The sequence below is a fragment of the Panicum virgatum genome, chromosome 1K (assembly GCF_016808335.1).
Source record: "Panicum virgatum strain AP13 chromosome 1K, P.virgatum_v5, whole genome shotgun sequence".
NCBI classification, from domain to species: Eukaryota; Viridiplantae; Streptophyta; class Magnoliopsida; order Poales; family Poaceae; genus Panicum; species Panicum virgatum.
The window spans coordinates 35576659-35603935 of NC_053136.1; the positions used below are offsets into that span (position 1 = coordinate 35576659).

General features: G+C 47.9%; 3 protein-coding genes across 6 annotated transcripts; all 3 read right to left on the reverse strand.

The window, feature by feature from the left end:
• Positions 1-26: 26 nt before the first annotated feature.
• On the reverse strand, positions 27-2009 carry LOC120704460. Of its 2 annotated transcripts, none has more exons than XM_039988855.1 (2): positions 1101-2009; positions 27-1018 (listed from the first exon to the last, which is right to left on the reverse strand). In XM_039988855.1, exons 1-2 carry the CDS (start codon positions 1473-1475, stop codon positions 413-415), a joined length of 981 nt encoding a protein of 326 aa, XP_039844789.1. In that variant the 5' UTR covers positions 1476-2009; the 3' UTR covers positions 27-412. The 2 variants fall into 2 exon arrangements, with proteins under 2 accessions (XP_039844789.1, XP_039844798.1); XM_039988864.1 differs by having other exon boundaries at positions 27-1015; positions 1101-1994.
• An 8844-nt stretch (positions 2010-10853) lies between these two features.
• LOC120704488 lies at positions 10854-13972 on the reverse strand. 2 transcript variants are annotated; one of them, XM_039988893.1, is made up of 3 exons: positions 13741-13970; positions 13532-13649; positions 10854-11197 (listed from the first exon to the last, which is right to left on the reverse strand). In XM_039988893.1, exons 1-3 carry the CDS (start codon positions 13838-13840, stop codon positions 11170-11172), a joined length of 246 nt encoding a protein of 81 aa, XP_039844827.1. In that variant the 5' UTR covers positions 13841-13970; the 3' UTR covers positions 10854-11169. The 2 variants fall into 2 exon arrangements, with proteins under 2 accessions (XP_039844827.1, XP_039844835.1); XM_039988901.1 differs by having other exon boundaries at positions 10874-13649; positions 13741-13972.
• LOC120704474 (N-glycosylase/DNA lyase OGG1-like) lies at positions 10874-17575 on the reverse strand. Of its 2 annotated transcripts, XM_039988882.1 has the most exons (5): positions 16736-17575; positions 15939-16149; positions 15067-15347; positions 14864-14988; positions 10874-11197 (listed from the first exon to the last, which is right to left on the reverse strand). In XM_039988882.1, exons 1-3 carry the CDS (start codon positions 17545-17547, stop codon positions 15129-15131), a joined length of 1242 nt encoding a protein of 413 aa, XP_039844816.1. In that variant the 5' UTR covers positions 17548-17575; the 3' UTR covers positions 10874-11197; positions 14864-14988; positions 15067-15128. The 2 variants fall into 2 exon arrangements, with proteins under 2 accessions (XP_039844816.1, XP_039844809.1); XM_039988875.1 differs by lacking the exon at positions 10874-11197 and having other exon boundaries at positions 14684-14988.
• Positions 17576-27277: the final 9702 nt, after the last annotated feature.

A 27277-nucleotide genomic window follows, 5' to 3' on the forward strand; every position in this document is an offset into this window, starting at 1 on the left:
GTTGCGCGCGCGCACACACACAGAGGTCAACAATTGTTTAGCATTTCGTGGAGTCAACCTGCCAAAGTTAAACCTTGATGATCACTTCACTTCATCAGAAACCTAGGAATTATCTGTTGGCTACCATATAGAAGAACACTACTGTTGTCAAGTCTCACTTTTTTTTTTCTTTTTGCATTCACTTGTACGTGCTAGTGCATTTATGATCAGACATGCCCAAGGACTGTCATGGCTACTACAGAGAAGATGCAACAGAAGAGGCACTCGAGGAAGAAGGGACGCAGGATGGCAACCACCAGGGCCCCTCCTGCTCTGGCATGACCTCCTGCCATGCCACTGCAATGCAGGCGGCTCATGAGCCAGGGAGGCCATGGGGTTTCCTCCTGTACTCGTGGCCGGCCGGGCCGGCCGCTCAGTTGCCGCCGCTGCAGAGGTCCAGCAGCTTCTTCCTCGCCTCGACCACCTCGTCGAACAGGTCGTCGATGAGCGCCAGGACGTCCTCGCACGCGGCCCGGAGCGCGCCCGCGCGCAGGCCCACCTCCGCGGCCGCCGCCGCCACGTCGCCGCCGCGCTCCGCGGCCTCCTTGGCCTCCTCCACGGCCGCGCACGCGCGCCGGAACTCGTGCATCATCACCCCGGCGCCGCCGCCCGCCGCGGCCACCGACCGGCCGGCCTCCGCTGCCGCCCGCTGCTGCGCGCGGGCAAGCGCCGCTGCGAACGCCGCGCCGAAGTAGGCGGCGCAGTCCCCGGCGGCGCCGGCCCCGGCGCCCGCGCTGGCCGGGTCGGCCCGGTAGTGGAGCACGCCCCAGGAGAGGAGCGTGAGCAGGAAGGAGGTGAGCATCCTGGTGGCGCAGAGCACGCCACGGAAGCCGTTGAAGCCGCCCAGCTTAGCGTCGGCGGGGACGCCCTCGCTGAGGCGGAGCGCGAGCGCCTCCGCGCGAGCCTCGACCAGCGCGCGGTTCTCCTCCTTGAGCGCCATGGCCTCCCTCCTGCACACGCAGATGGCGCGCGCCACCTGCTGGCATGGTGCTTGCTTCAGAGCGGCATGGAGATGGATCGATCGATCGAGCAAGCAAGAAACTAAAGGCACTTATTATTACCTGGCGCGAGAGGTGGGGGCTGGATGGCGTCGCCTGCATGAGGAGCGAGGCGAGCTGCGCGGCGCTGCCGGCGAAGCCCTCGACGGCGGCGGCGCCGACGCGGAGCGCGCGGCAGGCGTCGCAGAGCCTGGACGCCTCGTCCATGTACTCGTCGAGCCAGGCGGCGCCGCCGGGGAGGTGGAGCGACGCGACGAGGCGCGCCAGGCCGGCGTGCGCGGCGCGGAGCAGCGCCAGCGCGGCCCGGAGCGACGGCAGCGACAGGAACGCCGACGAGGCCAGCGAGCGGTCCAGGTCGTCGAGCCCCCGCGCCAGCGTCGCGTAGAAGGCGGCCGCCGTCGACGACGAGGACGGCGGCGGCTGCTGCTTGACGCTCATGGCCGGCCGCTGGCTGCAGCTAGCAGCCTACGACTACGAGTAGCCTGCTAGCTAGCTCCGGAGGAGGGAGGAGCTAGCCAGCCAAGACAGGCGATTGACAGGGCGGGCTAGGTAGCTAGCTAGCTGTGAGCGCGACGGTGCAACCGTACGTGCGGATGGACGGGATCGATCGGTGGCCTGGAGCGACGGCGACCTTGTTCTCACTCGGCCGCAGCGCGAGCCAAGGTAAGGAGGAAAGCCAGGCGGTGACAGCGACGGGGCTGCGAGCTAGCTAGCCCTCTGATCTCTCTCCCTCCCTCCCTCTCTCTCAAGTGGTGGCGGTGGCCATGGTTGCTATAGCTGTTGCGGCGTAGGATGGAGATGGCTAATAACAAGCTAGAGCAAGCAGGCGTCTGGATTTGGAGGGCAATCTTTGCGTTGCGCGTGTTATATAGGGCAACCGCCACCACTTGCGCTGCACCTGCACGAGGGGCGTTCGAGCCAACGGAACGGAACGGGACGGGGTCACGGGGCCATGGTTGAGAGGCCCGGAGCTGGTGGAGTCAGTTCGCCGGTTGCCTAGCTAGCTAGCTAGCTACAAAACACAAGTGATCCGATCCACCGGCCCCGGCCCCGGCCCCGGCCCTTCTCTCTCTCCTTTCTCCTTTTTCGCGAGACTACTCCTATGAGCTGACGTCTCCAAAGAGACTGAGCCACTAGACCATCGAGATTGAGTGATTGCCACAGGGGTATCAATTTTGCACTTTCATTTAATCTTGATAAGCATTCCTATTCACTGCACAGCGTCTGTGAAAATTCCACCGTCCGCAACTACATGGATTGCATTGCAGGGTGCGGAGGTGGGGGTGCTAGATTATTGCAAGTGAGACTAGCAATCTAGAGCGATCATGAGGGAGAATCCTACCCAAATTTGACTAATGACTTGACCTCGAATCTTTCCTCCAAAATGGCCACTACCATGCGCTCTGATCACTCCACTGCATCACTCCACTACTACTGCTGCAGGTAGTAAAACACATGCATGTACTCTTTTTTTTTAAAAAAAAAGCATGTACAAGCAAATTAAGCAGCAGCCGCCTCCATTCCCCAGTGTACTTGTTGCCAGTAATTCATGCGGAACAATGCCTACCTACTCCTATAGTCCTATTCAAAATACACAAACATTCTCCTATTGATCAATAGTAGGAGTGACCTGGTGATGGTTATTTTGCTGCACAGGATGTTTCTTTAGTGGGTGAAGAAGACATCGCCGAACTCGTACAACCAGTATGATGCCTCCTTTTCTCCTTTTTTCCTTTTCCTTTTTTTCTCTTTCTTTTTTGCAAAAAGATAGGCATTCCTTCCTCCTTTTCTCACTTGCATTGGTATATAAGGATGCTCTTAGTTTATCTTGATATGGGGGCATCAAAGTCTGGTCCATCTCTAATCCCTTCATTAAGCTGGCATACATTACTGCTACTTGTTGACATAATTGCTCCACAAAGTAGAGGGAGATTGGGTTGATGAACAATATGAATATTTTTTATTTTCTTCTTATTCAATCTCCTTTCCTCCTGAGCTTTCCATCTTAAAAGGGAACTTGCTGGGAGTTGGAAGTGCATTAAAGATAAGATTGTTCATGTGCATATACTAGTACAGATACAACCTTTCAAAAAAAAGTACAAATACAACTATACATTTGAGAATTTGTTGCTTTTCGTTTGGAGAAACCTGGACCAAGATCACCCAATCTTGTGAGGTGATTGTGATGGTGCTAGGCATATAGTGCTGGTAGGCAAAGGAAGGCCATTGGTTGGCTCGCTAGCTCTCTCATGTGAAGGATTTGTGATTTTAGAGGTCGACCCCCTTGGCATGAAGGGACACTCCATTTGACATGTGTGATGTCCAAATGATTACATGGCGTGCCCACATTATTAGCTTTATGTTCATTTCACTCCGTCTCGTCTCGCCTCGCCTTTTACTTTATTTGCATCTACCATTTCAATTCAACTCCATGATGGATGACATTGTTGAAACGGTAATCCGTGCCACTCACGACGACGGCGATAGTTGTTAACTTCACTCTCTCTCGCATTACCGAGACTAATCATCTCTTTGCATTGCTTGTTCCAAGAGACCTTGGAATGGCTCACCATGTGACCTTCATGAAGGTTTCCTCATCTCAAAACCTCATTTCGTCGTGACATCTGTTGGGGACATGGGAATCATACATTCATGTGAGATGGATGACCATGAATCAGATAGAACTAGCTAGCTCCTTTTTGCCTGCTCAAAATCCTAATTCCCAGGGTTCTGATCCTCTGGCACTCCTAGGGAAGGGAAGGGGATGCATTGTGCATTGAATCAAATCCATATCTTCGGACCACTATGTAGATCTCCTTTTTGGATTCTCACTTGGCCCAAAGCTCTGCTTTTCCTCCGGCAATTGATGCATCTTAATTAATATCTTATTGGAATACTCCTGTTTTTTCTTTTCATGTGACTAATGTTTATCTGGCACTTGCACTTGCATCTTTTTTATTGGACACAACACAATAAAACCATGTTACGCATGGATGAACAATGACGTATACTAGTTAGTATAAGCATTCTGATCAGTATAGCACATATATAAGGATGAACTTGAGACAGTATTTCACACAAGAATAATTCTGGACAAATAGGCCATTACAGATGTAGATGTTTATAATTCCTTTTAGAGAAACCAACCTGTTTCTTATAGGCACATATAAAATACTTGTTAGAAATTATTAACTATGAATTCTTAAACTGTTTCACTAAGCATTACTCTCATGGAAATTTGTTTACAATGAACAAACCACGGTACTCCAAGTTTTGTTTAATGAGGTTGGTGTTCGTGGGTTCTAGGAGAATGTGATGCTTGGACTAGGAGGAAGGTATGTTGGCCCTCCCTGCAAATCTCATTGCCAGATTAAAAAACGAAAAAAAAAACTAGCCTTCTGCACACTTTCAGACGGCACTACGCTGCGTGCAAGTATATATACTTTCCTATTCCGTTCTTTCCAAGTGAAAAGTAATATAATGCAAAAGTTAGGCCCAACTGTACATTGTTAATTCTAAGGATTACTTTTATTTTCACAATGAAATTCCTAGTTGTGCTCGTTTTTCTTCCAACTGCTCTATTGGTTTCATTTTAATTTATGCCATGTGACCACCAGTTCACTTTTTGTATATGTTATCCTGAATCAAATCAAATACTTTTCTTGCAATGTACTAGTATATATTGGCTGGTAGAGATCCAGGGGAAAGTTATCAAGTATTGTAGTTAAATTTTATGAATCCTTTTCTCTTATAATCACTGCCTACATCTTAAGTGTATTTCGGACCACCTGTTTTATGTTCAGAATGTTATGCAACCTAAACCCTACCCTGTTGCCAAACTTTTTGCATGAAAAGATAGAAATCTTCCCTATCTTTCTTTCCCCTGAAAATTACATGTGTGTCGGTCCCCACTTGCCAGAATAGCACTTGTCCTAGCTCATCTGACACTTGGACAATTTTACCCTTCATTCCCACCTAGTATTTGTGAAAGCCGATGCCTTCTTCAAACAAGTGAGGCCAGACAACATGCGCAGATAGCCGTACTAAAAAGACCACCAATTCGACAGGAGGGTCGAGAATGTGCAAGGCGCTAGTATATCAAGTCACAGTCACGTGTGCTTCTTTCCCCCTCCTTGAGGCTAGATATGTATGTAGGAGGTTGGGGGTGAAAATGTCCAAACTCGCTATTTGGAAAAGATGGCTAGCCGAAGTGGTGTGTTTGTCAGGTTCCAAAAGGCAATGCACTAGCCTGCGAGAGCAATTTTCCTTCTCATTTCTCGTGTGTGTGTTTTCCATGACACCATCTAAATGTTTGGTGTAGATAATCACGCTATTCGCTGCAACTCTCACAACAAATCAGCACAAGTCACAGCCTGGCCCACAGCACAACGAACAGAGTGAATAACAACGCCTCTCGCTTCTTTTGCGTGCAAGAAAGTCATTCTAACAAGGCCTTCATATTCAGGGCTGAACACAATTGGCCTAAAAAATTATTCCTGTACTGATGATGCATATGGTTATATGGATCTTCTCTCCTTTTGGTTGCCAGCCATCCTTACTCATCTCGGCTTGTTTAGCCATTTTTAAAATCAGCACTCTCTCGGTACCTACTAGAGGTTACAACTTGATCTGTCCTGGGCATTCGCTTTCATCTGGAACATGGAGTAAATTTTGTCTCTGAATCTATGGGTGGTGAATCTTAAAAGGAAATTTCAGAAAACAATAGAGAAAATAAGGCATTTTGCTTGTCCACTCTCAGCACTGCACGACCGATTCTTTTCGGGAAGTTAAGCTGTTGCCGGGTTAGATGTACTCACTCATCTCTTGGTCACCCCCATGCATCATCGCTTTCGTACTGGCCGTGCACTGTCCTGGCAATTTCAGTTCCAGTCGAGATCGGCAGGCAGTTGCTGGTCCATCTCATCTCATCTCTTTGTCTGGGAAAAAAAGGGGCCATGAATTGAACAATATCAGACACAGTAAAAAAGCGTCGGTAGGTGTATTTTCAACGGTTCTACTACCTGAAAGAGAGAGACAAGGATTGTGTTAGAGGTGATCTAACCACAACCAGCGTTGATAGGTGATTTGACTCTACGTAGAAAGATGCAGGCACACCTTTTTTTTATTTTTTGATAAGCAGGCACATGGTGTATTGACCCATCCTGAGCGAGCCAACACAATCTCAAAGATAGATGGCTCAAAGGCGTGATAAACACAAACTCCAATACCCAACCAACTACTACATACGCCATCTCAAGCCTTGTGTCCATTCAATTGTTGGAGACATGGAACCAGACACGGAATGGTGTATTCTCGTGCACAAAGCACAACCAACAATTTCACATCTCCTTTCCTTCCAAAATGCCCAACCATACGACAACCTGACATGTGACAAAGACGTAACCAATTCTTGTTGATATGCTAGCCGATTCATGCCAATTCCATATACCCAATTCACGCCGCGTTTTACCAGGGATACCCAATTCCAGATGCTCCTCCCCTGTCCCTCTCCTTTATTTCCCCCTCTCAGGTTCCCTTGCTTGTAAGTATAACTCTGCTGTGACTCTTTATTTTATTTTATTTAAATGCGCTGTGGGGAACTCCCCCACAGTTTTCGTTCAAAAAAATGAGTTGCTAATAATCAGGCCTCCAAACGCCGCAATGAGGAGGAAGAGAACATAGGGATGCCTAATTGTCCGTAACTAGCTAGGAATGGTTTCAAGAACAAGTATGCCAACCGACTCGACAACCTGTAAGTATACGTCAGTCCTCTGAAAATTGAGGAACGAGAGTACTCTATCCTGTTTGTGATGAGTGAATTGTCAACCGTGCGGTGTGATCGTGCGCTTGGTCTTTGGATTGCAGGTACACGGGCGTCGAGTGTCGATGGGGAGCTGCCGTGGAGGTGCTGTGGCCGATGGACCGTGCGGTGGACGACGGTGAAGGGCAGCCAGGATCGGAGCTCGGACCGGGCGGCAGCTGTGGCGTCCACACCTGGATCGAGGGCGCAAGCGGCGACGGAAGGCGGGTTTCTTGGTTTGCGCCACAAAACCAAGGAGGCGGACGGCGGTTGAAGACGCCAAGTCGTGGAGGCACGGGCGTCGGTCTCGAGACTGACGGGGGCGATGGGCGTCGACGGCGTCTAGGGCCTCGCTGCGGGCGAGGAGGTGACGGGCGTCGGGCGGCGTCTAGGGTCGTCAGAAGGCCGAGGCGGGAACGGCGTCTAGGGCCACAGCGCGGAGGCGGGAATCTTCCCGCGCATGAGGTTTTGGCGGTTTTCTCAAAACCGGCCACCTACCCGGGTTTCGCGGACCCTCCAAAACCGCGGACTGGATCTTCATCAAGACGGCGGCATCGCGGAGAAGACTTCGTTTCGAAGAAAGAACCTCGGCCGTCGGATGAGATCGTTGTACAGGGGGTGCTGCAGGCCAACCGGTCTGACCGGTCCCGCGGGTATAAATACCCCTTCACTTGTGTTAGGTTAATAGCGGCTTTTGTATTGTGTCCGTGAATTCTCTGTTTCCCCAGGCCGCCGCCCCTGTGTTTCTCTCTCCCTGTTCATCTCATTAGGGTAGATTTGAATGTTGTTTGTGTGAGAACTCTTATGGATTTGATTGGGAAAGGAGGCCCTAACCTCCTCGTGCCCTCTGGGCGGTTGGAATCAATCCATCTCCTCGTTTTGTGCCTTGTTCGATGAAATTTCGATTTCGTTTTTGGTGCACTTGATTGCGAGGAGGTTATGAGTTCTTTGCTGTGATTCCCGTGCTTCTAACACTGTCTTAAACCCTCTGGAATCACTGGCGGGTTCGAATTCGAGTTCTTGAGTTTTTGAGAAAACCCCAATCCCTTTTGATCTCCCCCATAATTCTCAAGATTCATTGATCTATAGGACGAGATCTTTTGGGGATATGTTCACGGGGTAGGGGCGAAGCAATCCCCCAAGTTTCATCAATTTTCGTGGTCGTTTGCTCGAGATTCACCGTTTGAATCCATTTTCTCGGGGGTTTTCTGAGTGCTACCGGTCAGACCGGTAGGCAAGACCGGTCAGACCGGTCTGCTTGCTCTTGAATTGCTGCGACCGGTCAGACCGGTCCAGTGCACCGGTCAGACCGGTCCTGGCTGTTCAGATCAGCTGTTTTTCCGATTTGCTTCCGATTTGCTGCGTGGTTTCGCTCGCTCGTTCGAGGCTTTTTGTGTGGGTTTAGCTTTTCAATAGCTACTCCTAACTTTGGTCAGAACACTTGAGGGTTTGGGCGATTTTGGGACATAGGCCGACGATTCGAATTTCGAAAAAATTTTGATCGGCTCCCATTCACCCCCCCTCTGGTCGCCGGCTTCGGTCCCACAAAAATTCACTGTTTTGTTTGTCATCCTCTCAAACTTACTACACTCTGTTTGGCTGGCTGTGGCTGGTACTGATTTATTGTGAGAGAAAATAAAGTTTTGTCGGCTGGCTGGTAGCTAGTGCTGGTTTGGTGTGAAAGAAAAACACTGTTGGTTGGTTGCAGCGAACAGAGTGGCTGCGCCACTTGAATTTGTGTGTGCATCACACATGCCCCAAAACCATTGGAAGGCCTATGTATATATGGCCCACACACATACAAGTACCTCCTCCGTCGTAAATTATTTTTCGGCATGCAATGGCAATCCTAGAGATCTTCTCCACTGCTGCCCATACCAGTGGTAACTGAATGATCGGAGGAACAATTACGAAACTATCATTATTTGTAAAAAAAATCATTTCTTTTTTCTTTTTAAGATTAATGAATTATAATAATTATGTATGGAGATACCAATTGTGTGCGTACCATATGCATCCAAAAGAAGAAATAGGAGGGTGCCAGTGCCACACGCACGCCCGCTGGTTCATCGAGCTATGCCGTGCCGTGCCGTGCCGTGCCGTGTCCTGCCACAAACGGAAGTACGGACATGATATGTAGGATGAGCTTGTTCGTATTCTGTAGTTCTTGGTCACGTCTAGTAACTGACGCGTTAATAAAATGCCTATCCTCTTTCATGTACAAACATGCGCCCCACTACTTCATGGATACATGCGCCCCCACTCTTTCATGTACAAACATGCGAACATCTGCACGGCATCAACTTTAGTTTGACTACATCGACTAAGGTCAACCGATTAGTATAACTGGTCAAGTTGATAACAGCGTGTCCAATGCCTGCTTCAGCGCATTCCCTCTTGAGCTTCCTGTTTTAAAATGTTTTGGTTGTAGTAGCAATCACATGCTTTTTATTTGATACAGTAAGCATCATGGATCATTGGATCATGCTTCTGTTCTGTTTATGTCATGTTTTATTTAACATCTTGGATTAAAATGAACCATAATTTGCCTCCAATTCCAACGATAATTACAATTCTGTGTAGAACACACATTTAGTTGGGAGCAGGCCGGTGGCACACACTAACACACAAATTTCGGTGCCATGTTTATACCACTTGAATTTGTGTGTGCACCACACATTCAAAAACTACTGGGAGGCCAACGGCGCGCACACCAAATTTCAGCGGTATTCTAGTACACACTGTTGTCACGTTTGGATCCTGAGATGGCGCACGTCCAAAAGACCAAAACACCAAACTTCCAATGGCAAACACTGCCAAGTGTTTGGGCTCGTGTGAGTACCAAACATATTGTTGAAGACGAGCATGACGGTTAGTCTTTTGTAGCTCTTGCGTACGCAACCTCAAGCATAGATAGCTAGGTCAAGGATGCCCTGTTAGGAATATTGTGAATTCATTAGCGTGTGTTATCTAACAAAGCCAGTGCTGTGTCATGTGCACTCTCACAAATGACCTTTTCTTTATCGCCTACACGGAACATTCTAACAAAAGATTGGCTCTGCACCTTGAACTGTGCCCTTTTCTGGCGCTTTTTGCACGATAGGCCGCTCACAACTCAACTAACTTTGCTTTCCTTCCCCTGGCTTTTGCTTTGGGCACCTTGAAATCTTACCGAAATCTAGAGCAGCCGAATCCACCACCGTCACCACTGATGCATGATGATGATTAGCTTGGAATCTGCAAGGTCGGGAAGGTACAATGATGCTCCAAGCCCCTAATCATGGCATCCACAACCAGCATTTCCACCGTGGCCCCCTGAAAACGGCGTCGAGCAGGTTTTCAACGACGGCGACATGACCCCGCAAGGCGGTCGCCATCGATGCGCTTTTCGGTAAGATTGGAGATGATCAGGGGGGAGATCCTGCTGTAAGAGTGGCCACCTCACTTTGTGCCACTGGAGGGAAGCAGAGCACTGCCGGTTCCTTCCACAGTTACATGAGGTCGAATCAGCCACCGTTCCACTCTTGCATTTCTTAAGCTGGAGGCGTTTTGCATCACTCTTTTCAGGCTTTTTGGAGGGAAAAGAGAACAGAAAGAAAAGGAGGATCAGATCATTCAGATGTGCAGTTGTTTATGTCGAACTATTCTGTTGCGTAATTGTGACTACTCATACTGTTTAAGGACGAACACAAGTTCAGTTGTTTTGAATAAATATGGATTGCAATCAGGGGGAAAACCTGCTTTGTTGCAAAGGAAGCGGCTTTTAAGCAGGTGGTTCGGTCTTGGTTCCCAGGAAATGTATGGCCTCTCTCTTGCCAGGTGAGTCTAGATCCTCATCCTTCCCAGAGGGAATCAGTCACCAAATGATTGGTTGATTGAATGGATGATCATTGTTCAGCAAAGCGGAAAAGAATTGAGTGCATCATCCCAGCAGATTGGCATCATATAAAGCAGTTTTGATCTTTAGAAATGCCATCATGAGCCAATGATGAGAGCTGAACTTAACAAAGAAAAACTTTGCACAAGAGAAGGTACATTGATGTTCCAAAGGACAAGCAGTTCTCTTTACTTTTGTACAGGTCTATGTACAAGTACAACGTCCTCAACTTTACAAGGTCATGCAAAATACAGCTGATGCAGTGGTGTTATTTTTGCAGTGGAAGCTTGATGTATAGACAGTTGCCAAGCAGGAGGAAGCTTCCATCGGATGCTGATATCCATTCTCTCCTAAAATTCCTCCATCATTTGCAGTATTGCATCATAAATGGATCTAGGGAATTCGTATACTACAGTCTGAAACAGGTACTTATTGCAAGTGCTAAAGGTTTTCCCTTAAGATGTCCCTTCTGATTTGCTGTGCCTGTGAACCGATAACAGCAGGTTAGTGACATGTGGGTGCAGATGAAAGAGTACTGTCATTTTCGTTTTTAAACAATCTATGCGCCTGAAGCTAATATAACTTGTATTTGCAATCATAATGCAATTTTTGTGGGTAAGTGTGTTATGGTTGAAACATTGGGGTATATCTCAAAGTGAAAGCAGCAATCTAAATAACAGGGTTTTCTGACCACCCAAAATACATTACAGTTACTGTTATCTATCTTGACGGAATTCCAGATAAAATTTCCTTGCAAGCATGATACATTGTAAAGCTATAGGATGGAATAAGAAAAACGAGTGCAATCATCAGAATGAGTGAATAACCAAGAAGTTCACAAAAGCATGAAACCATTCCTGGCCAAGTTGAGGCTCTCAACTACTGGTGCATGACACTGGTACCAAATGTTGCCACAGCAGACAAGCAACAAACATCTATCAGTAACTTAGCAGTAATGGATTTGGTAACATCTACTGTCATTCTTAGGTTCTATGTAACTGCCGATCACTGAAAGAAGAAATGGTATTAAGGTGCAAGTGAAATAGTGTGATAAACAAAAAGGAGACAGGTACTTTCTTGTAGTAATGGCATTGCAGGTCAAGGTAAAATATGAAAACTAAGAGATAACAGGATAAATCAAATACTACATTATAGGAATTTACAGATAGCCACGTTATCTTTGAAGCCACTTGATCCGTATATGACTTACAGAATAACATGCCCATGAAGTACAATCTAGAGTGCACAATTACTAGTGATTCAAATGAGAAAGGCTTCGTAGAGACGTAGACGATTTCAATCACAACTCGTTTGTTACTATATATAAACCACATAATTATTGGCTTCGTTTTTGTTCCATCTCTATCCAGTGTTCCCAACCATGCCTAAGTAATTCAGAATCAGAACAAAATAAAGGTTTTGAGAAAATAGGACTGGAGATATTCAGAGGACAAGGTGTTAAAGAAACTTATGTTTTCCTAAGTAACAAGTACCCAAGCCTCTCGTGGTGGACCATTTAGAGCTTTGAACTCCGGGGAGTTGTTGAAACTACTGTCCTGACTCCAAGCACGGAATACAAAATGATGAAGGAGCCCTCAGGTGCCAATATATCAATTTGTATGGACAGAAGTTTGAATTGTCTAGTTTTTTCTTTATTGCAACAAAGAGTTTTACTTGAACACCAATAGTATATACAAAGGAATTTGCAATAGACATCCAACTGGTAAACACAGGCAACAATGCCTTATGGTCAGTTCTATCAGAAAAGTGCACGAAACCTTTAGCCATTGTACCATACTGCACATTAAGTTGAGACAAGTGACAGACGATGAAATACATAGCTTAAGCAACTTTGCCATCTAGTACAATTTAACCTACAGCATACAACTGCTTCAGCGGTGCCACCAGATCTCAACAACACTGGAGAACAACAGATGGTCTGTCGATTTACATTGCACAGGAATGAACAGCTATATATCCGGATGAACAAAAGGAGGAGACTAAGTAACTAGTGTGAGTAGTGCAGGGGGTTAAAAGCTTTCACCTTTGGGCGCACTGGCGGAGCTGTGTATTGGCCAACGTGGGCCGTGGCCCCCCCTTGGCCCAGACTAAATCCCAAGGATATGCTGCGATTTGGCCCAGACTAAATCACATCGCGGTAGCCGCATTTGCTGCGATACAGCCGGCCAGCGCCACGGTGCTGCGTATCTCGTCGGGAGTCGCCTCCCCCTCCTCCGCCGCCCCCTGGCTTCTAGCTCTACCGCCTGCCGCCGCTCATCGGCCTTCGTCACCTGCTGCTAGCTTCGCGAAACGCAATCTCCAGACTCCAACGGCTGCAATCGCCAATCCCCATTCCAATACCCTAATCCCCAATCCATTTGTCGAATCCCTAATTTCCTAGAGCTGCAGCTGCACAACCAGGGGAACTGAGCACGAGCAGGTCTTGTTCCTTCTTGGTCAGGGGCTCAGGAAGTCAGATTAAGGTAACTAGGCACATTCTTTATCTCTTCTTGATTATTCTTCCTTTCGAACCTCAAGTACAGGGGAACTGCTTTTAATTTTTTTAGGTACAGATGGTCAAAGAAAAACCCATTTATGATTTTTTCAAAAGGAAAAGAGATGATCCGATTGTGGACCAAGAGGAACCTCCAGTTCCCAGCCTCTTAATTGAAATGGAACAAATACAAGATGAAGAACAACCATCAGTTAGGCACTTGTGAACATGTTGATCTATTTTATTATGCAAAATAGCCCCCCCTATGTTTGGTTTCTAGCTCCGCCACTGTTTGGGCGGCCTCAGCCCGGGACTGGTAGAACCTGGCGAAGCGGCCGCGGTTGGCCGGCTTGGGTTTAGCGGCCTTCTTCGGGCGCAGCCCGGCGATCTCCTGCACCAGCGGCACGTGCACCAGCACCGTCCTCCACGCCACGTACCAGCCTGGGGGGACGACCGGATCAGGGTGGGGGGAACTTTAGCGAGCAGCCAACGAAGGCAAAGGAAAGGACGGGAAGGGGGAGCGGCGGCGTACTGAGGAGGATGAGGGTGAAGACGAAGATCACGGCGAGGAGGGGACGGACGAGGAAGACGACGGCGAGCTCCAGCGCCGCCGCGAGGCCGCCGCCCGCCATGGCGCCGGCGGCAGCTCGGTTCCGCTGCCTTGCAGGGGAGGGGATCCGCGTTCGGGAAGCTGTCGAGCCTATGACACGCGGGGCCCGCGTCGGGAGAGGTTGGGACACTCGTTTGCGCAAGGAAAAGGCAAAAGCCTCGTCGCGACTCCGTCTTGACTTTCCTGGCAATGCAAGTAATCGGAATCGATGCGTAGCCGGTTTCGAAAAAGAAAAGATTTTTTTTTCAAATCGAAGACAATAATACTCGTGTAAAAACTCTTTTGAAAGGCATCTCAAAAAAAATGAAAGGAATATTTGTGTAAAATTAGCTGCTTTTTTTTGAAGCCGTAAAATTAGCTGTTAATATAGGCTACCGATACATGTTTGTAACCGGCCGCGAGTCAATCACCAGACATCCAGGACATAGTGCCCAAAGATTCACCAGACAGTGCTGGCCCAACATTGCCACAGGCCCACAGCATGGTATGGCTGGGTTCAATTACAGAAAGAATGTTAAACTGAATTTTTCATCGCTGTTTGGATAACAATACAATTGCATGTACCTTCCATTTGCAAACTGATCATAGATCAGTTAGTTAGATCCCTTGTAGTGGAACCTACCCACCCGGGTTCAAATTCTCGACTTGGCACGGGTGCTCGCACTTTTCTGGATTTATTCCAGGATTTTCCGGCGTTATACGTTAAGTGGTAACCGACGTTCCCGTCGATAACGAGGCGCCAATGGTGACTTCGGGAATCTCCAGATCTGCCAGTCCAGTCCTTCGAAGGTGCTCATAGGGGTAGGATTTGCGTACGTGTGTTCATAGGGGTGAGTGTGCGTGTGTGTTGTGAGCGCCTGCGTTGTACTGTATAAAAAAAATATGTACCTTCCATTTGACATTTTTGTGGAAGATCCACACAAGCAGGGCCAATAAAAAAATTTATGATTCGCAATGTAACAAGATCAGGGTAATCAATGAGTCAGCCATTCTTATGTCAGAAGCTGACGGCTAATCTGTTTAGTGTAATCAGGATTCTAAATACCTTCTCATGGGCTCCTACAGGCAGAGGACTGGCAGTTGCCAATTTCCATTGAGTTCTGCAAACCGCATTGCCCATCTGGATTTCGAGGAACCCATGTGCCAATGAAGTGGCTGCTCAATACCTCCCTGTTCAGCAGAAGATTGCTTGTGATGATCAAATGACATCGTGGCTACTGAATGTGAATGAGAACAGAAATGACAAACCTTGCTATCGCTGGTTTCATGCTCTCTCATGGTTACATGTTCTCGGCATGGTTTCTGCTTCCTCAGCGCTTCCTTTTAGTAGGAGATTTGGTGGTTAATCCATCACTGGTAACTTCTGCCGCCACAACCTTTTGAGAAGGTAGCTGGCCGATGAAGAGCACATTCTGGGCCCAGCCAGCATAGCTTCCAAATCTAGTTACAAATGCATCAGCGACAACAACACTAAGTTTCGGAGTCAGGCTCTTGCCGGCTAGCTCCGGCAATAGATATTGTGTGGCAACCTGCATTGAATCCATATAATCGGGGGTTAATACTCCCATAAAATAGACTCGAGTCATGTAAAATATGTGCAGCAAATCTTCCTTCTTCAGGCAGCATCCTCAAGGTCAAGATTTTATTTTATTTTATTTTATTTTTTACGCATTGATCATTACAACGTTTACCAGAGAAGAATCATTTGTGAATGCAGAAGGAAAGTGTATCTAAAAATGGTGATCTTGCATGTCAAATAACGAAAAAGATATCCCCCAAAATAAGAACAAACATAGTTTTCTTTTGTTTCTTATTAACCAAAAGCAAACCTAGCAATGAAGAGACTTGTTTAATATTCAAATACAAAGATGTCATCTGCAATTCAAATACAGCCTAAGGAACTGCAACACAGGTGAGCATGTCCAAATAGTCAATAACTCATTTATAAAAAGCCTTAACCTTTTGTTCTAATAGATAATTATGATCATAACTCAAAGGGAAAATATGCTATACCCTCACTAAAGCGTTTACAATGAACCAGCATCGACATATGCCCAAATGGAACAGCAGATGTAGAAGGTACTATTACAATACTAACACAAAAGAGAGATATAGTATACCTTCCAGACATGTGTATCGACAGGAATAGCATGATTTTGATCAAGGGAGAACAGAGCAATGCATGCAGCAACCTTTGGACCAACACCTGGCAGAGTGCAAAGAGCCTCAATCACCTCCGGAAGTTCCTTCTCACGCAATGAGGCAAGCCATTTTTCACCTCCACCAGGTTTGGCTTGCAGTTCTTTAGCAGTGCCAACAATGTACTTTGCCCTGCTCATTTGTCATGAAAAGAAACACACGCACAGAGAGAGAATTCCCCAAATCAGTACATTACGAGACTATCTAGGAACACTGTATACACAACAGATACCCATGAGTAATTACTGATTTATGATTCGTACAGTTACAGTTCATATGGCAATCATATTTTTCTGCCCGATAAAAGATGTTTCCCTATGCAATCCAGCACTAATGCACAACATATACTCATGAGTAATCTCAGTAGGCTACAGATCTATAAATTCAAAATTGAGTTTTTGCACATTTTTCACATCAATAGTATTCTTCATTTCCTGATTGCCTGATCTGCTTAATAACCAGAGCACTGCACATTCGATGGCTTCATTTCTCAACTAAAGCTTATGTGATACTTAACCATGCCTAGAACAGCCTGCCAATGCTATGCTGCAGATGAAATAAGAGGTAACGAGTACTAATGTGAATAAAGTATTTGAGCTCGAGCCCACAATCTAGGAATTTTTAATCATATAAAGCAGAATTGGCTAAAATAAAGGCGAGTTCTGCTGAATCGAACATGCATAACGATACTTGCGAGGCACCAATGGCTGACCCTTACCTGTACCCAAACCCGGCCTCCCGAAGCTCCTGCTCCGACACGCGCGCGAGCTGCTCGATCGTGGGGAACTGGTGGAACACGAACCCACCGACCACGCCGAGCCGCTCCCCGTATCCCGCCAGCGTCCACACCATCTTCTCGATCCGCTTGATGTTGTTGTTGGAGGAGCAGAGGAACTGGAAGACGCACTCGACGGGGTCTTGCCTGAGCACCCGGGCTCCGCCGCCCCCGAGCCGCGCGGCGACCTCGGCGAAGCGCTCGTCAGCAGCGGCGAACTGGCGCCAGAGGTCGGCGAGCGGGACGGCCGCGTTGAGGTAGTCGCACAGCGCGGCGCGGGCGGCGGGCACGGAGGAGGATGCGGGGCAGGCGCCGTCGCTGTGGAGGAGAAAGGCAAGGCGGCCGTCTTCGGCGTCGGGGAGGTGGGAGAGGGAGACGAGGTGCGGCCCCACGGCGCTGGTGAAGCGGAGCGGGGAGAGGGAGGTGCGGCGCCAGAGGAAGGTCTGGCCGGTGGGGAGCGTGAGCGGGAGGGAGAGATCGGCGGCGGAGAGCGGAAGCGGGTGCCACTCTTCCTGCGCCACGACGGCCACGGCGGCGGGGGGAAGGAGGCGGCGACGGGCGGAGTGGGGGGGATCGTCGTGGTCGGGGGTTCCGGGCTTGGAGGCCTCTAGGGGAGGGGCCGGAGGCGGTGTAGAGGAGAGTTTTGGAGGGGAAGGCGGGAGCGGCGGCGATCTGGCGACACGGCGGCGGCGAGGAGGCATGGCGGCGACAGCGGCGGCGAGGGGAGGGGACCGTGGAAGAAGCGGGAGGCGCATGGTATTTACGTCAGCTAGCCGCGAAGGCGGAAACGTATTTGCTTTCCAAAATACAAATGCTCCCTGAGACTGGGGGAGTGGCATGTCCTTCGGCAGTTTGGGGAATTTTAACGTTCACCTGCACGTTGCAATTATGAAAATCCAAACGGAAGAAGTCTACGTAACCCCCAACTATTAAGGTCGGAGCATTTAACCCCTCGAACTACAAAACCGGATACCTAACACCCCAAACTATTAAATACCGTGTACTTAACCCCCTCGGGCAGTTTTGCTAGGCGGTTTCGCCACGTTGGGCGTTGACGTGGCCTCCTGACGCGTGGGGCCCACTTGTAAGCGACATGGATCCTTTCTTCTTCCTCTGTTCTTCTCCCGTCGCCGCCGCCTGCGAGCGGGCGTGCTCCGCGCCGCGCACGCCGGCCTGGCGCGCCTTCTCCACCTCCCCGGCGGCGCGGCTTGGCTGGACGAGTACATGGACGCCTCGTCGCCTCGGCACAGTAGGAGGGGCGCGGGCCTCGCGGGCGGAGGGAGCAGAGGGAGGACGAAGGAGGAGGCGGGGGACGAGCTCCACCGCCGCCGACCTCAGAAAGAGGGAGGTAGAGGAAGGGGGCGGCGCCCCGCGCGGGCGTCCACGGTGAGCTCGGCCGCCGCCCCACACGAGCGTCCATGGCGAGCCGTGCCGAGCTCGGCCGCCAGCCCGCACCATGGCCCTGCGCGGCTGCGCCGGCCGAGCTCGAGCTCCAGGAGGGCCAGCTCCATGCGGGGAGCTGGAGCTCCGGCGGCCGTGGGCCTCCCTCCTTCGCCACCGAGGTCGGTGCGCGCGCGAGCTCTAGCTCCGGCGGCCGGCGCGTGAGGGAGCGGAGGGGCGAGGAGCAGAGGAGGGGCGATGTGCTCGTGGCGAGGCACGCCCGCCCGCGGCCCCTGCTTCGCGCTTGCGGCGAGGCATGCCCGCCCGCGGCCCCTGCTGGCGAGGCCCTCATCCGCCCGCCGCGGCGAGGCCCTCCTCCGCCCATGGCCAGGCTGGCGTGCGCGGCGCGGAGCACGCTCGTCCGCGGGCGGCGGCGACGGGAGAAGAACAGAGGAAGAAAAAAGATCCATGTGTCGCTTACAAGTAGGCCCCACGTGTCAGGAGGCCACGTCAGCGTCCAGCGTGGTGAAACCGCTTAGCAAAACCGCCTGAGGGGGTTAAGTGCACTGTATTTAATAGTTTGGGGTGTTAGATATCTAGTTTTGTAGTTTGCAGGGGGGTTAAGTGCTCCGACCTTAATAGTTGGGGGGTTATGTAGACTTCTTCCAACCCAAACGGAGCTGCACAGTTTTACTTGAATTATTACATGGTACTGCAAGTATCATGTCATCATAATTTTCTAATGAACTAAAATATTTTCATCAATACTGATGAGTGCGGAGCATATGTCCAATTTTACAAACAATGGTAACAAAAAAAAAAGACTACAAATAATTTTCCTGATGTTCTCCTTTGCATTGGATATGTTTACCATTGGTGCCCGCAAAATCAAACCAAACACTACATAAGATGAATGGGAACGTATTAAGTGCAAACCAATCTCTCCGTACAAATTATGGAAACTTCAATCTAGATCATGGGTTCAACATCCAAGAGGCATGGGGCACTACCGGATTTCCTCATTTCGCCGTGTGCCAGGGGCACACGGCGAAGCCCATTTAGCACATGGCAAAAACTTCGCCGTGGGTGGCCGACGGCGAAGCGCCGACGGCAGCCACTGGCACGGCGAAGAGGGTGTTCGCCGTGTGTTATATATCGGGCATACGGCGAACATATTCGCCGTGTGTTATTCATGGCACACGGCGAAATAAAGATAACAAACTGCGTCGGCCGGAGTTGACGGCGGCGGGGTCGACTTCGCTATGTGCCGCGGGCCCTGGGCACACGGCGAAGGGGAGAGGTTTGCCGTGTGCCTACCGTGTGACACACGGCGAAGTCCTAGTTGGGGGCCCAGGTGGCAGCATACTTCGCCGTGTGCCAGGGTCTGTGGCACACAGCAAAGGCTGGTCAGTTTGCCGTGTGCCGCCGCCTGGCACACAGCAAATTGTGGTCACTTTGCCATGTGCCATGGGCTTGGCACACGGAAAGTGATCAGAAACAACCTGTTTTTTTCACGTTTAAAGTACCCACTCAAACCATATATCATAGATCATATATCATAACAAGCACATGCAATATATATATCATGACAAACCACAAACTCACAAGTCAACGCTTAAATTAAGTTCACAAGTTTACAAATCCACAAATCCTTATTGAAAATCCTCCTAGCATCATCAAGATTACATCCATAGAGGCACAAATTAACAAGTTCATGACTGAGGTGGGTCGTCGAACGGCGGTGGGGTGTTGAGCTGAGGTGGCAACATGTTCTGGCGGTTCCTCTCTAGGTCCTTCTCCGAAGTGTGCTTCATGAAAGTCTGCTAACATGTCTGCGCAACCGGCATCAGCATCATAATCATCGATGCGTTGCCTGACGACCTCTTCTCTCGCACGATGGGCTTCACCGTGGCAGATCCACCGGGTATAGTTTTCCACAAACTCATTTCTGATAATGTGTTTACCCATACTGAGTTGTGATTGATGTATCCTATTTTCACACTTACTACATGGACACGGCATTCTACTCTGCCATCTATCAAATGCCTTTTTCAAGAAGTCATTGACCTTTAGAGCAAACTCAACATACTCTTGCTCGCCCTGCCAGCCCTTGTACATCCACTCACGGTCATCCATCCTTTAATATACGAGCGAGAAATATAAAAATCGATTGCATATACACGATGTCTAACAAACTCTAATATGTGAAGATAGGTCCTAATCCCACCCGAGGATGCATAGATATGGTTGGTTTCCATGATCCACTCCTAGCCGAGATAGAATTTTGGCAGCACCTCCTCGCTGCTCTCCAAATACACGTCATGTCAAGGAAATTGTGTATCCGGAGAACAACATGGAGGTGATGCCGAAACTCTGCACGGATTGGAGTAGAGCATGGAAACTAACTGTGGCAGCCCCGCCTAAATTAATCCGGCTTAAGTGTGATAACCATCACCGAAACGGCAACCAGGGTTAACACACACTTAAAACGGAGTAATCCGGCAGTGTTGTCGGGTAAAATCCCGATTAAACCACTTGAAACAGGATCGACAAAAAGTCCAGAGAATGCAATATTCCACAAATTTTACAGTACGGAGTATGAAACTAATTGTTATTTTTACAAGCCGAGTTTGAATTTATAAAAGTACAACAGAGTTCAAGTTTGACGAAAAATGAACGATAGTCTAGCGTCGAAACCAGACGTCATGATGAAGCCCGTACATGACGTCAACCGTAACCTCCGATGTATCACCGGAAAAACAAAGCCACAAGCAAGGCTGAGTATACTAATACTCAGCAAGACTTACCCGACTAAGGGTATACTTAGCCCACTATCTAGACATGCAAACCTTTTGGCTTGAGGGGTTTGTTTTGCCAAAAAACATCTAAAAGTGAGTCCTTACTTTCAACATTTTATCTCAAGTTTAATGTAGCAAGTATTAACTAGGTTTGCAAGAATATCTAGAACAAGCATGGTATATCAAATTAATCCTCAAAAAATAGCTTCATCATTCCATCCTCATTTCAATTTCTTACTATGATGTGACAAAGAGATCAAGACTCTCATATCCGCGAGTCACGGCGAATCGATCCGATTTTAAACCTTGCAAGGTGGACCTAACACACACGACCTGTGTAAGTCCCGTCGGACTATACAAGTCAACTGTTTCCTATATGCACACCGAATAGCTGAACTGCCCTGCAACTCGGGACTGCTAGCCCCACCGTTACCTACAAAGGGCCAGCCATGAGTTTACCCACTAGCACCACTAGGAAGACAGTATCAAGTTCATACTACCAATGTGCATATGGTACTAAGCTTACCGGTTTTGACTACCTCATACTTCCGGTATGTGGTTAGTACTGTTCAATCCTCGATCAACACTGCCACAACAGATCGGTCCTCAACCGACACAGGCAGAGACGCACTTTCCATCCAATTCATATCCTTAGCCAAACTCATCTCTGCCTGGTCTCCATTTTCTTTCCACATTGATTCATCCTCAATAACTTTTCCATAATCCAAAAAGTCCTAACTCTCGCGAGTGACAGAAAATCACTCGACTTCTATCGAGTCCTATTTAGCATGGCGGTACTAACGACCCACACATACTAGTAGATCAACTGAGGGAACCTAGGAATCATGCAACTAAGGTTCCAGTCAACTCCTGTAAACTTAAGTGCACAGATACATAATATGAACATAAATTGGTATAGCATTTAAAATACAGGAATTGATGCACCGGGGCTTGCCTGGGAATAACACTAGGTTAGTGTTAGTTAGAGAATAACTGCTCAGCGAGCATCTTCCTTCGGTCGTGCACATCGGGATCCATTCGTCCATCTTCTAGACGTGTCCACCATTCACCATCTTCTGGCTCGGCTCTAACGTCACATCCTTCACGTGGTTCATCTATCGTACCTAAATGAAATGCAACAATGCATATGAATGAATGCAAAGTTCCGAGTTGTTTAGCGATTTAGGTGTTATTATTTGTTTTCCTTCACGATAAAGTTGTAGTCCACATAAGTGAGTTTGAACATGATACTTCTTAATTAACAAAACCTGGGCAGTCATTTATAGAGTAGTAATTTAACTTGATTTAGTTCGTACGAGGAACGGGTGGTTTTCAAAATTTTGCTAAGTCATGCAAAGCCACACCACAAAATTAAGTTGTACAGGCCAAACTATGCAAGTGCTGGTACTGAAGATTTAACTGAGTGGTGATGATCCTATTATGAGCCTACTGTAAATTTCTCATATTTAAAGGATTAGTACACAAAGCATAAAAAAACAAGTGATAGCTACATTAATCAAGTTTAAATTGTACAAGTAGTTATACTGAGTTCCAAGGGCTCAAATTTTACTGTCATGATTATGTACTCAAGGAAAGGCTCTAGTAAAAATATTATATTTTTCTAGGCATAAGAACGATTTTTCATTATTTAGTACATTTCTTCCTACCATAACTCAAGATTTAATTAAAAACTAAAGCTAAACATGAGAAGTGACGATGAAATTTTTATAGTAACACTAGAATCAGATTTACATAATACCATAAAAATTTCATAACATGTCATGACTCCCAACATCAGTTATTAAAATGATAGGAACAACTAGCATTTATGCACTATTAAATATAAATCTATTTTTGCAGCAAAAATTTCTAACTAAAACATGTCATATTATGGTTTCAGATTGTAGAGATTTTGATAAGGATTCCAAAAAGTATTTATTTGCTATTTTAGGATTTTTCTATGAATTTCTATTGATTTTACAAATTCACTGCAAAATTTTTAAAACAAATCTAATATTATGTTTAGGCCCCTGGATTTGCAGAGGGGCCCCTAGAAAGATTTGGGGTTCGCAATCCAGCCCCTGGCCGGAGGAAACAGAGGAGGGGCGCGCAGGGAGGGCGGCGCCGCCGTTTCCCGGCAAGCTGGCTCGCCGGCGGCGAGGGCTAGGTTGGGGAAAAGCTAGAGGAGGGCGGGAGCTACCTAGAGGTGTGCTCGGTTGGGCGCGGAATGGCCGGAGGCGGCGGGACCGCGAGCTGCGGCGGCCGGCGGTGGTGGCTAGTGGCGGCGGTGGTAGAGACGGTGAGCACCAGTGGAAGTGTGGGAAACTCGCTAGGGGGTCGAGTTGGGCGGAGGGAGGCCGGAGGAGGGGTCTCCACGGCGAGCTAGGGGCGGCGGCAACCATGGCGGCGGCGGGAGGTGTTCCGACGGTCGAGAGCGAGCGGGGACGGGCCAGTGAGGATTAGTGGGAGGTGGGGGAGGTGGTGGTACACTCGGTTTGGGAAGAAGGGACCGCAGAGGGGAGCTCCACGGAGCTCAGGCGGGTCCGACGGCCATGGCGGGCGGCGGGCGGCGTTTCTGAGCGCCGGGGAGAGCTCGGCCTGGGTTTTGGCTCTAGCGCGAGGAGGAGGCTGAGGGAAAATTGGAGTTCGCTTCATGAGACGACTGGAACGGCGGCGAGGGTAGTGGCGCGGCGACGCGTGTAGCACTGACATCGAGAATGGCGACGGCGTCCGCGGCGTGTCGAGCGGAGGGACGACGGGGGCGCGTGTCGAGCGCGGAAGCCGCCAGGGATGCCGGTGTGGGGGCAAAAGCGGGGGCGGGAGATGTTGTAAGCATCTAGGCCCTCAAGGTATGTTTCGGTGATTAATGACAACCATTATTGTGACTAATGAGTTTGTGCAGCTTAATAGATCATTATCGCTCATTTGGTCATATGTCAAAAGAGGCCCCTCAATTTCATTATTCAAAAAGGCGATCTCGGTATTCAACTCAATTTTATGTCAAGACTAAGGATCTTTCTAGTCCTAAGTGTCATAAGGTTGAGAAGGACACTTAGATTAGTATAGGTTTTATAGTTTTGTAGTGATCGCACTATTAAGAGGGGTTAAGGCTAAGTAACTTGAGCATGGACATGATCATTTGAAAATGGATGCACACTATGGTCACTCAAGTTTCTAGAAGTTCAAATAAGTGGTTCTCAAACTATATCTCAAGAATATTTGGATTTCATTCAAGACTCAAATCAGAAAAGACAAAATCAGAAAAAGTCTATACACCGGTTTAACCGACGCTCTCAATTTTCTATACGTCGGTTAAACGAAGTCAGCAGAATCTGGACAAATTCAATACACCGGTTAAACCGACGTGTTTGAATTTAACGTCGGTGCATTAGTCCAGAGTTGGTTTTTCCAGGGCAATTCAAGTTCTATTCACCGGATTAACCGACGCTGTTTGAATCAAGACGTCGGTGCAATTGACCAGTGAGATGGTTTTTCAGTGGATTTCAAAAGTTGTACTCACCGGTTAAACCGACGATAGGTTTGAGTTAACGTCGGTGCAGTTGTCCAGAGACTTGGTTTTTCAGTTGATCAGTGGACAACTACACTCACCGGTTAAACCGATGATACGTCGGTCAATCTGCCCAAGTTGTAACGGCTAGTTTTCAGAAGAGGCAGTTTACATTCACCGGTTAAACCGACGATGACAAATGGAGGGACGTCGGATTAACCGGCGCTACGCAGTTTTCTGGCAGCTTTTCTCCAACGGCTCTATTTGTGTGAGCTGCCTATATATACCCCTCCAATGGGTCATTTCGCCCACTCTTGACACCAGGCAACATCCATACACTCATACTATAGTCAAGAGCCACCTTGAGCTTCATCATTCACATACTTGTGCATTCAATCAACAAGAAGCAAGATTAAGGACTTGAGTAGAGAGAAGCTAGTGTGCATCCATTCTTGGTGATCGGTTCTTGCTCAAGTGAAGGCCTTAGCTTGTTACTCTTGGTGATTGGCATCACCTAGGCGATCTTGGTGATCGAGGTGTTTTCTCGCGGAGCTTGCCAAGGATTGTGGGAGCCCGGAGAAGAAGATTGTACGTGGCTTGATCTCCACCACGCCGGGATGGTGAACGGAGACTCTTAGTGAGCGCCCTCGTCTCGGTGACTTGGGAGGTGACAAGACTCTTTGAGAGTGTCACAACGTGGATTAGGGGTGTGTGCCAACACATCGATACCACGGGAAAAAATCCGGTCGTCTCTTGTCCACTCTCTTTATTCAAGCATTTTCTTTCATGCAATTTACTCATGTGCTTGACTTAGAGATCATAACTTAGCTCTACCTTGCTAGGCTTTACTTTGTTTTTATCTCTCTTAGCTTGTGTAGGTAGCTTAGTTATCCGGTTGGTGAATTGGTGCCCTACTAGCTTTGCATAGGTTAAGGTTGCTTTACTTTGTTTTAGAAATTGAAAAAGGCCCAATTCACCCCCCCTCTTGGTCCATCGATCCTTACAATTGGTATCAGAGCCTCGTTGCTCATTTGGATCATTAGGCTTCACCGCCTAGAGCTATAACCAAGATGGGTGGTTCGCCGCCTCACTTCGAGGGCAAGAACTTTGCTTATTGGAAAGTTCGCATGGCCGCATACCTTGATGCGATTGCCCCCGAAGTGTGGTTGGCCACTAAGACCGGGTTCACCGGAACTCCCACCACCGAACAATTAAAATGGAATGCCAAGGCTAGAAATGCAATTTTCGAGGCCATTAGTGAGGAAGTCTTTGCTAGAGTTAATGGCATGGACTTAGCAAGTGATATTTGGAAGGAACTCATTGAAATTCATGAAGGCTCAACTAAAGTTCGTGAGCAAAAATATCACTTGTTTAGAGCTAAGTATGATTCTTTTAAAATGCTAGCTCATGAAAATTGTAATGATATGTACTCTCGCTTGAATGTCATTGTCAAGGACATTAATGCACTTGAAATATCCAAAATTGACAGTGCCTCCATCAATCGCAAGATTCTCATGCTCCTCCCGAAGCCCAAGTATAACATCATCAATGCTATGCTTCAAAAGGAGAATCTTGACACAATGGAAGTAGGAGAACTTGTGGGCGAAATTCGTGCTCATGAGATGAGTATCCTTGGTATGTCCGAAGAGCCAACTTCAAGCAAATCAATTGCTCTAAAGACCAAGGCAAACAAAGCCCGCAAGCTCAAGATGATCAAGCAAGATTCAAGCTCAAGCAATGAAGAAGATGATCATCATGAAAGCTCATCCGATGTTGAAGATGATGGAGAGCTTGCTCTCATGATGAGGAAGTTCACCCGCTTGAATGACAAGATCAACAAGAAGGGTTTCAACTTTGACTCAAAAAGGGGAATGTTCCGGCCAATGGATGTCAAGAACAAAATTTGCTACAATTGTGGAGAAAAAGGTCACATCCGTCCAAATTGCCCCAAGCCGGACAAAAGAAACAAGGACAACAAGAGCAAGCATCGCCATGATTCAAGAGATGATGAAGAAGAAGAAAGGAAAAACAAGAACAAGAGACTTGGGAAGAAAAAGAGCCATGACAAGAAGACCAAGCTCTTCCCAAAGAAGAAAGGGCACACCAAGAGAAGCTTCTTGGTGGAAAAACAAGAGTGGGTGACCGATGTCTCATCAAGCGAAGAGTCAAGTGATGAAGAAGACATAGTCACCATCGCCCTCACAAATGAAGAACCATCACTACCTCCACCTCCAATGTGCCTCATGGCCAAAGGTAACTCTAAGGTATGTGAGAGTGAAGATGATAGTGATGATGAGCTTGACCCTAATGAGTTTGCTAACCTCATTAATGAGTATACATCCGTTATCAAGAGGGAAAAGGGCAAAGTCAAGGTTCTTGAGAGCACTCGTGCCAAGTTAGAGCTTGCCCACTCCGATTTGCTTGGCAAGTACAATGACTTGCTTAAAAAGCACAATGAGTCACTTGTACTTGCTAAGCAAGTTGAAGAGAGCCACAAAAAGCTTAAACAAGAGCATAGGGAGTTGGCTCACAAGTATCAAGAACTTGAATTTGCCTATGAAGCAATTGACCCAAGTCTTGAGAACTTTGCTCATGAAACTATTGAGAAGGTCAATGCTTCTACTTCATGTGATGACCTACTCATTAATGCAAATGCTACTAATGTTTTGCCCGAGCTTGCACCTTCTAGGAAAAAGGAATTGATGGATCAAGTTGCAAGCCTCAAGAGTAGTGTGGAGAAGCTCTCAAGAGGAGAATACATCCACAAAGAGATTCTCTTCAACAATGCCCGTGACTATG

Coding starts and splice junctions, on each gene's coding strand:
- LOC120704488 (XM_039988901.1), bottom strand. CDS start 13,840: ATGGCGGGCGGCGGCCTCGCGGCGGCGCTGGAGCTCGCCGTCGTCTTC. Junction 13,650..13,740: donor CTTCACCCTCATCCTCCTCA/GTACGCCGCCGC, acceptor TCGTCCCCCCAG/GCTGGTACGTGGCGTGGAGG.
- LOC120704474 (XM_039988882.1), bottom strand. CDS start 17,547: ATGCGCCTCCCGCTTCTTCCACGGTCCCCTCCCCTCGCCGCCGCTGTC. Junction 16,150..16,735: donor GAGGCCGGGTTTGGGTACAG/GTAAGGGTCAGC, acceptor ACAAATGAGCAG/GGCAAAGTACATTGTTGGCA. Junction 15,348..15,938: donor TCGATACACATGTCTGGAAG/GTATACTATATC, acceptor GATTCAATGCAG/GTTGCCACACAATATCTATT.
- LOC120704460 (XM_039988855.1), bottom strand. CDS start 1,475: ATGAGCGTCAAGCAGCAGCCGCCGCCGTCCTCGTCGTCGACGGCGGCC. Junction 1,019..1,100: donor GCCCCCACCTCTCGCGCCAG/GTAATAATAAGT, acceptor GCACCATGCCAG/CAGGTGGCGCGCGCCATCTG.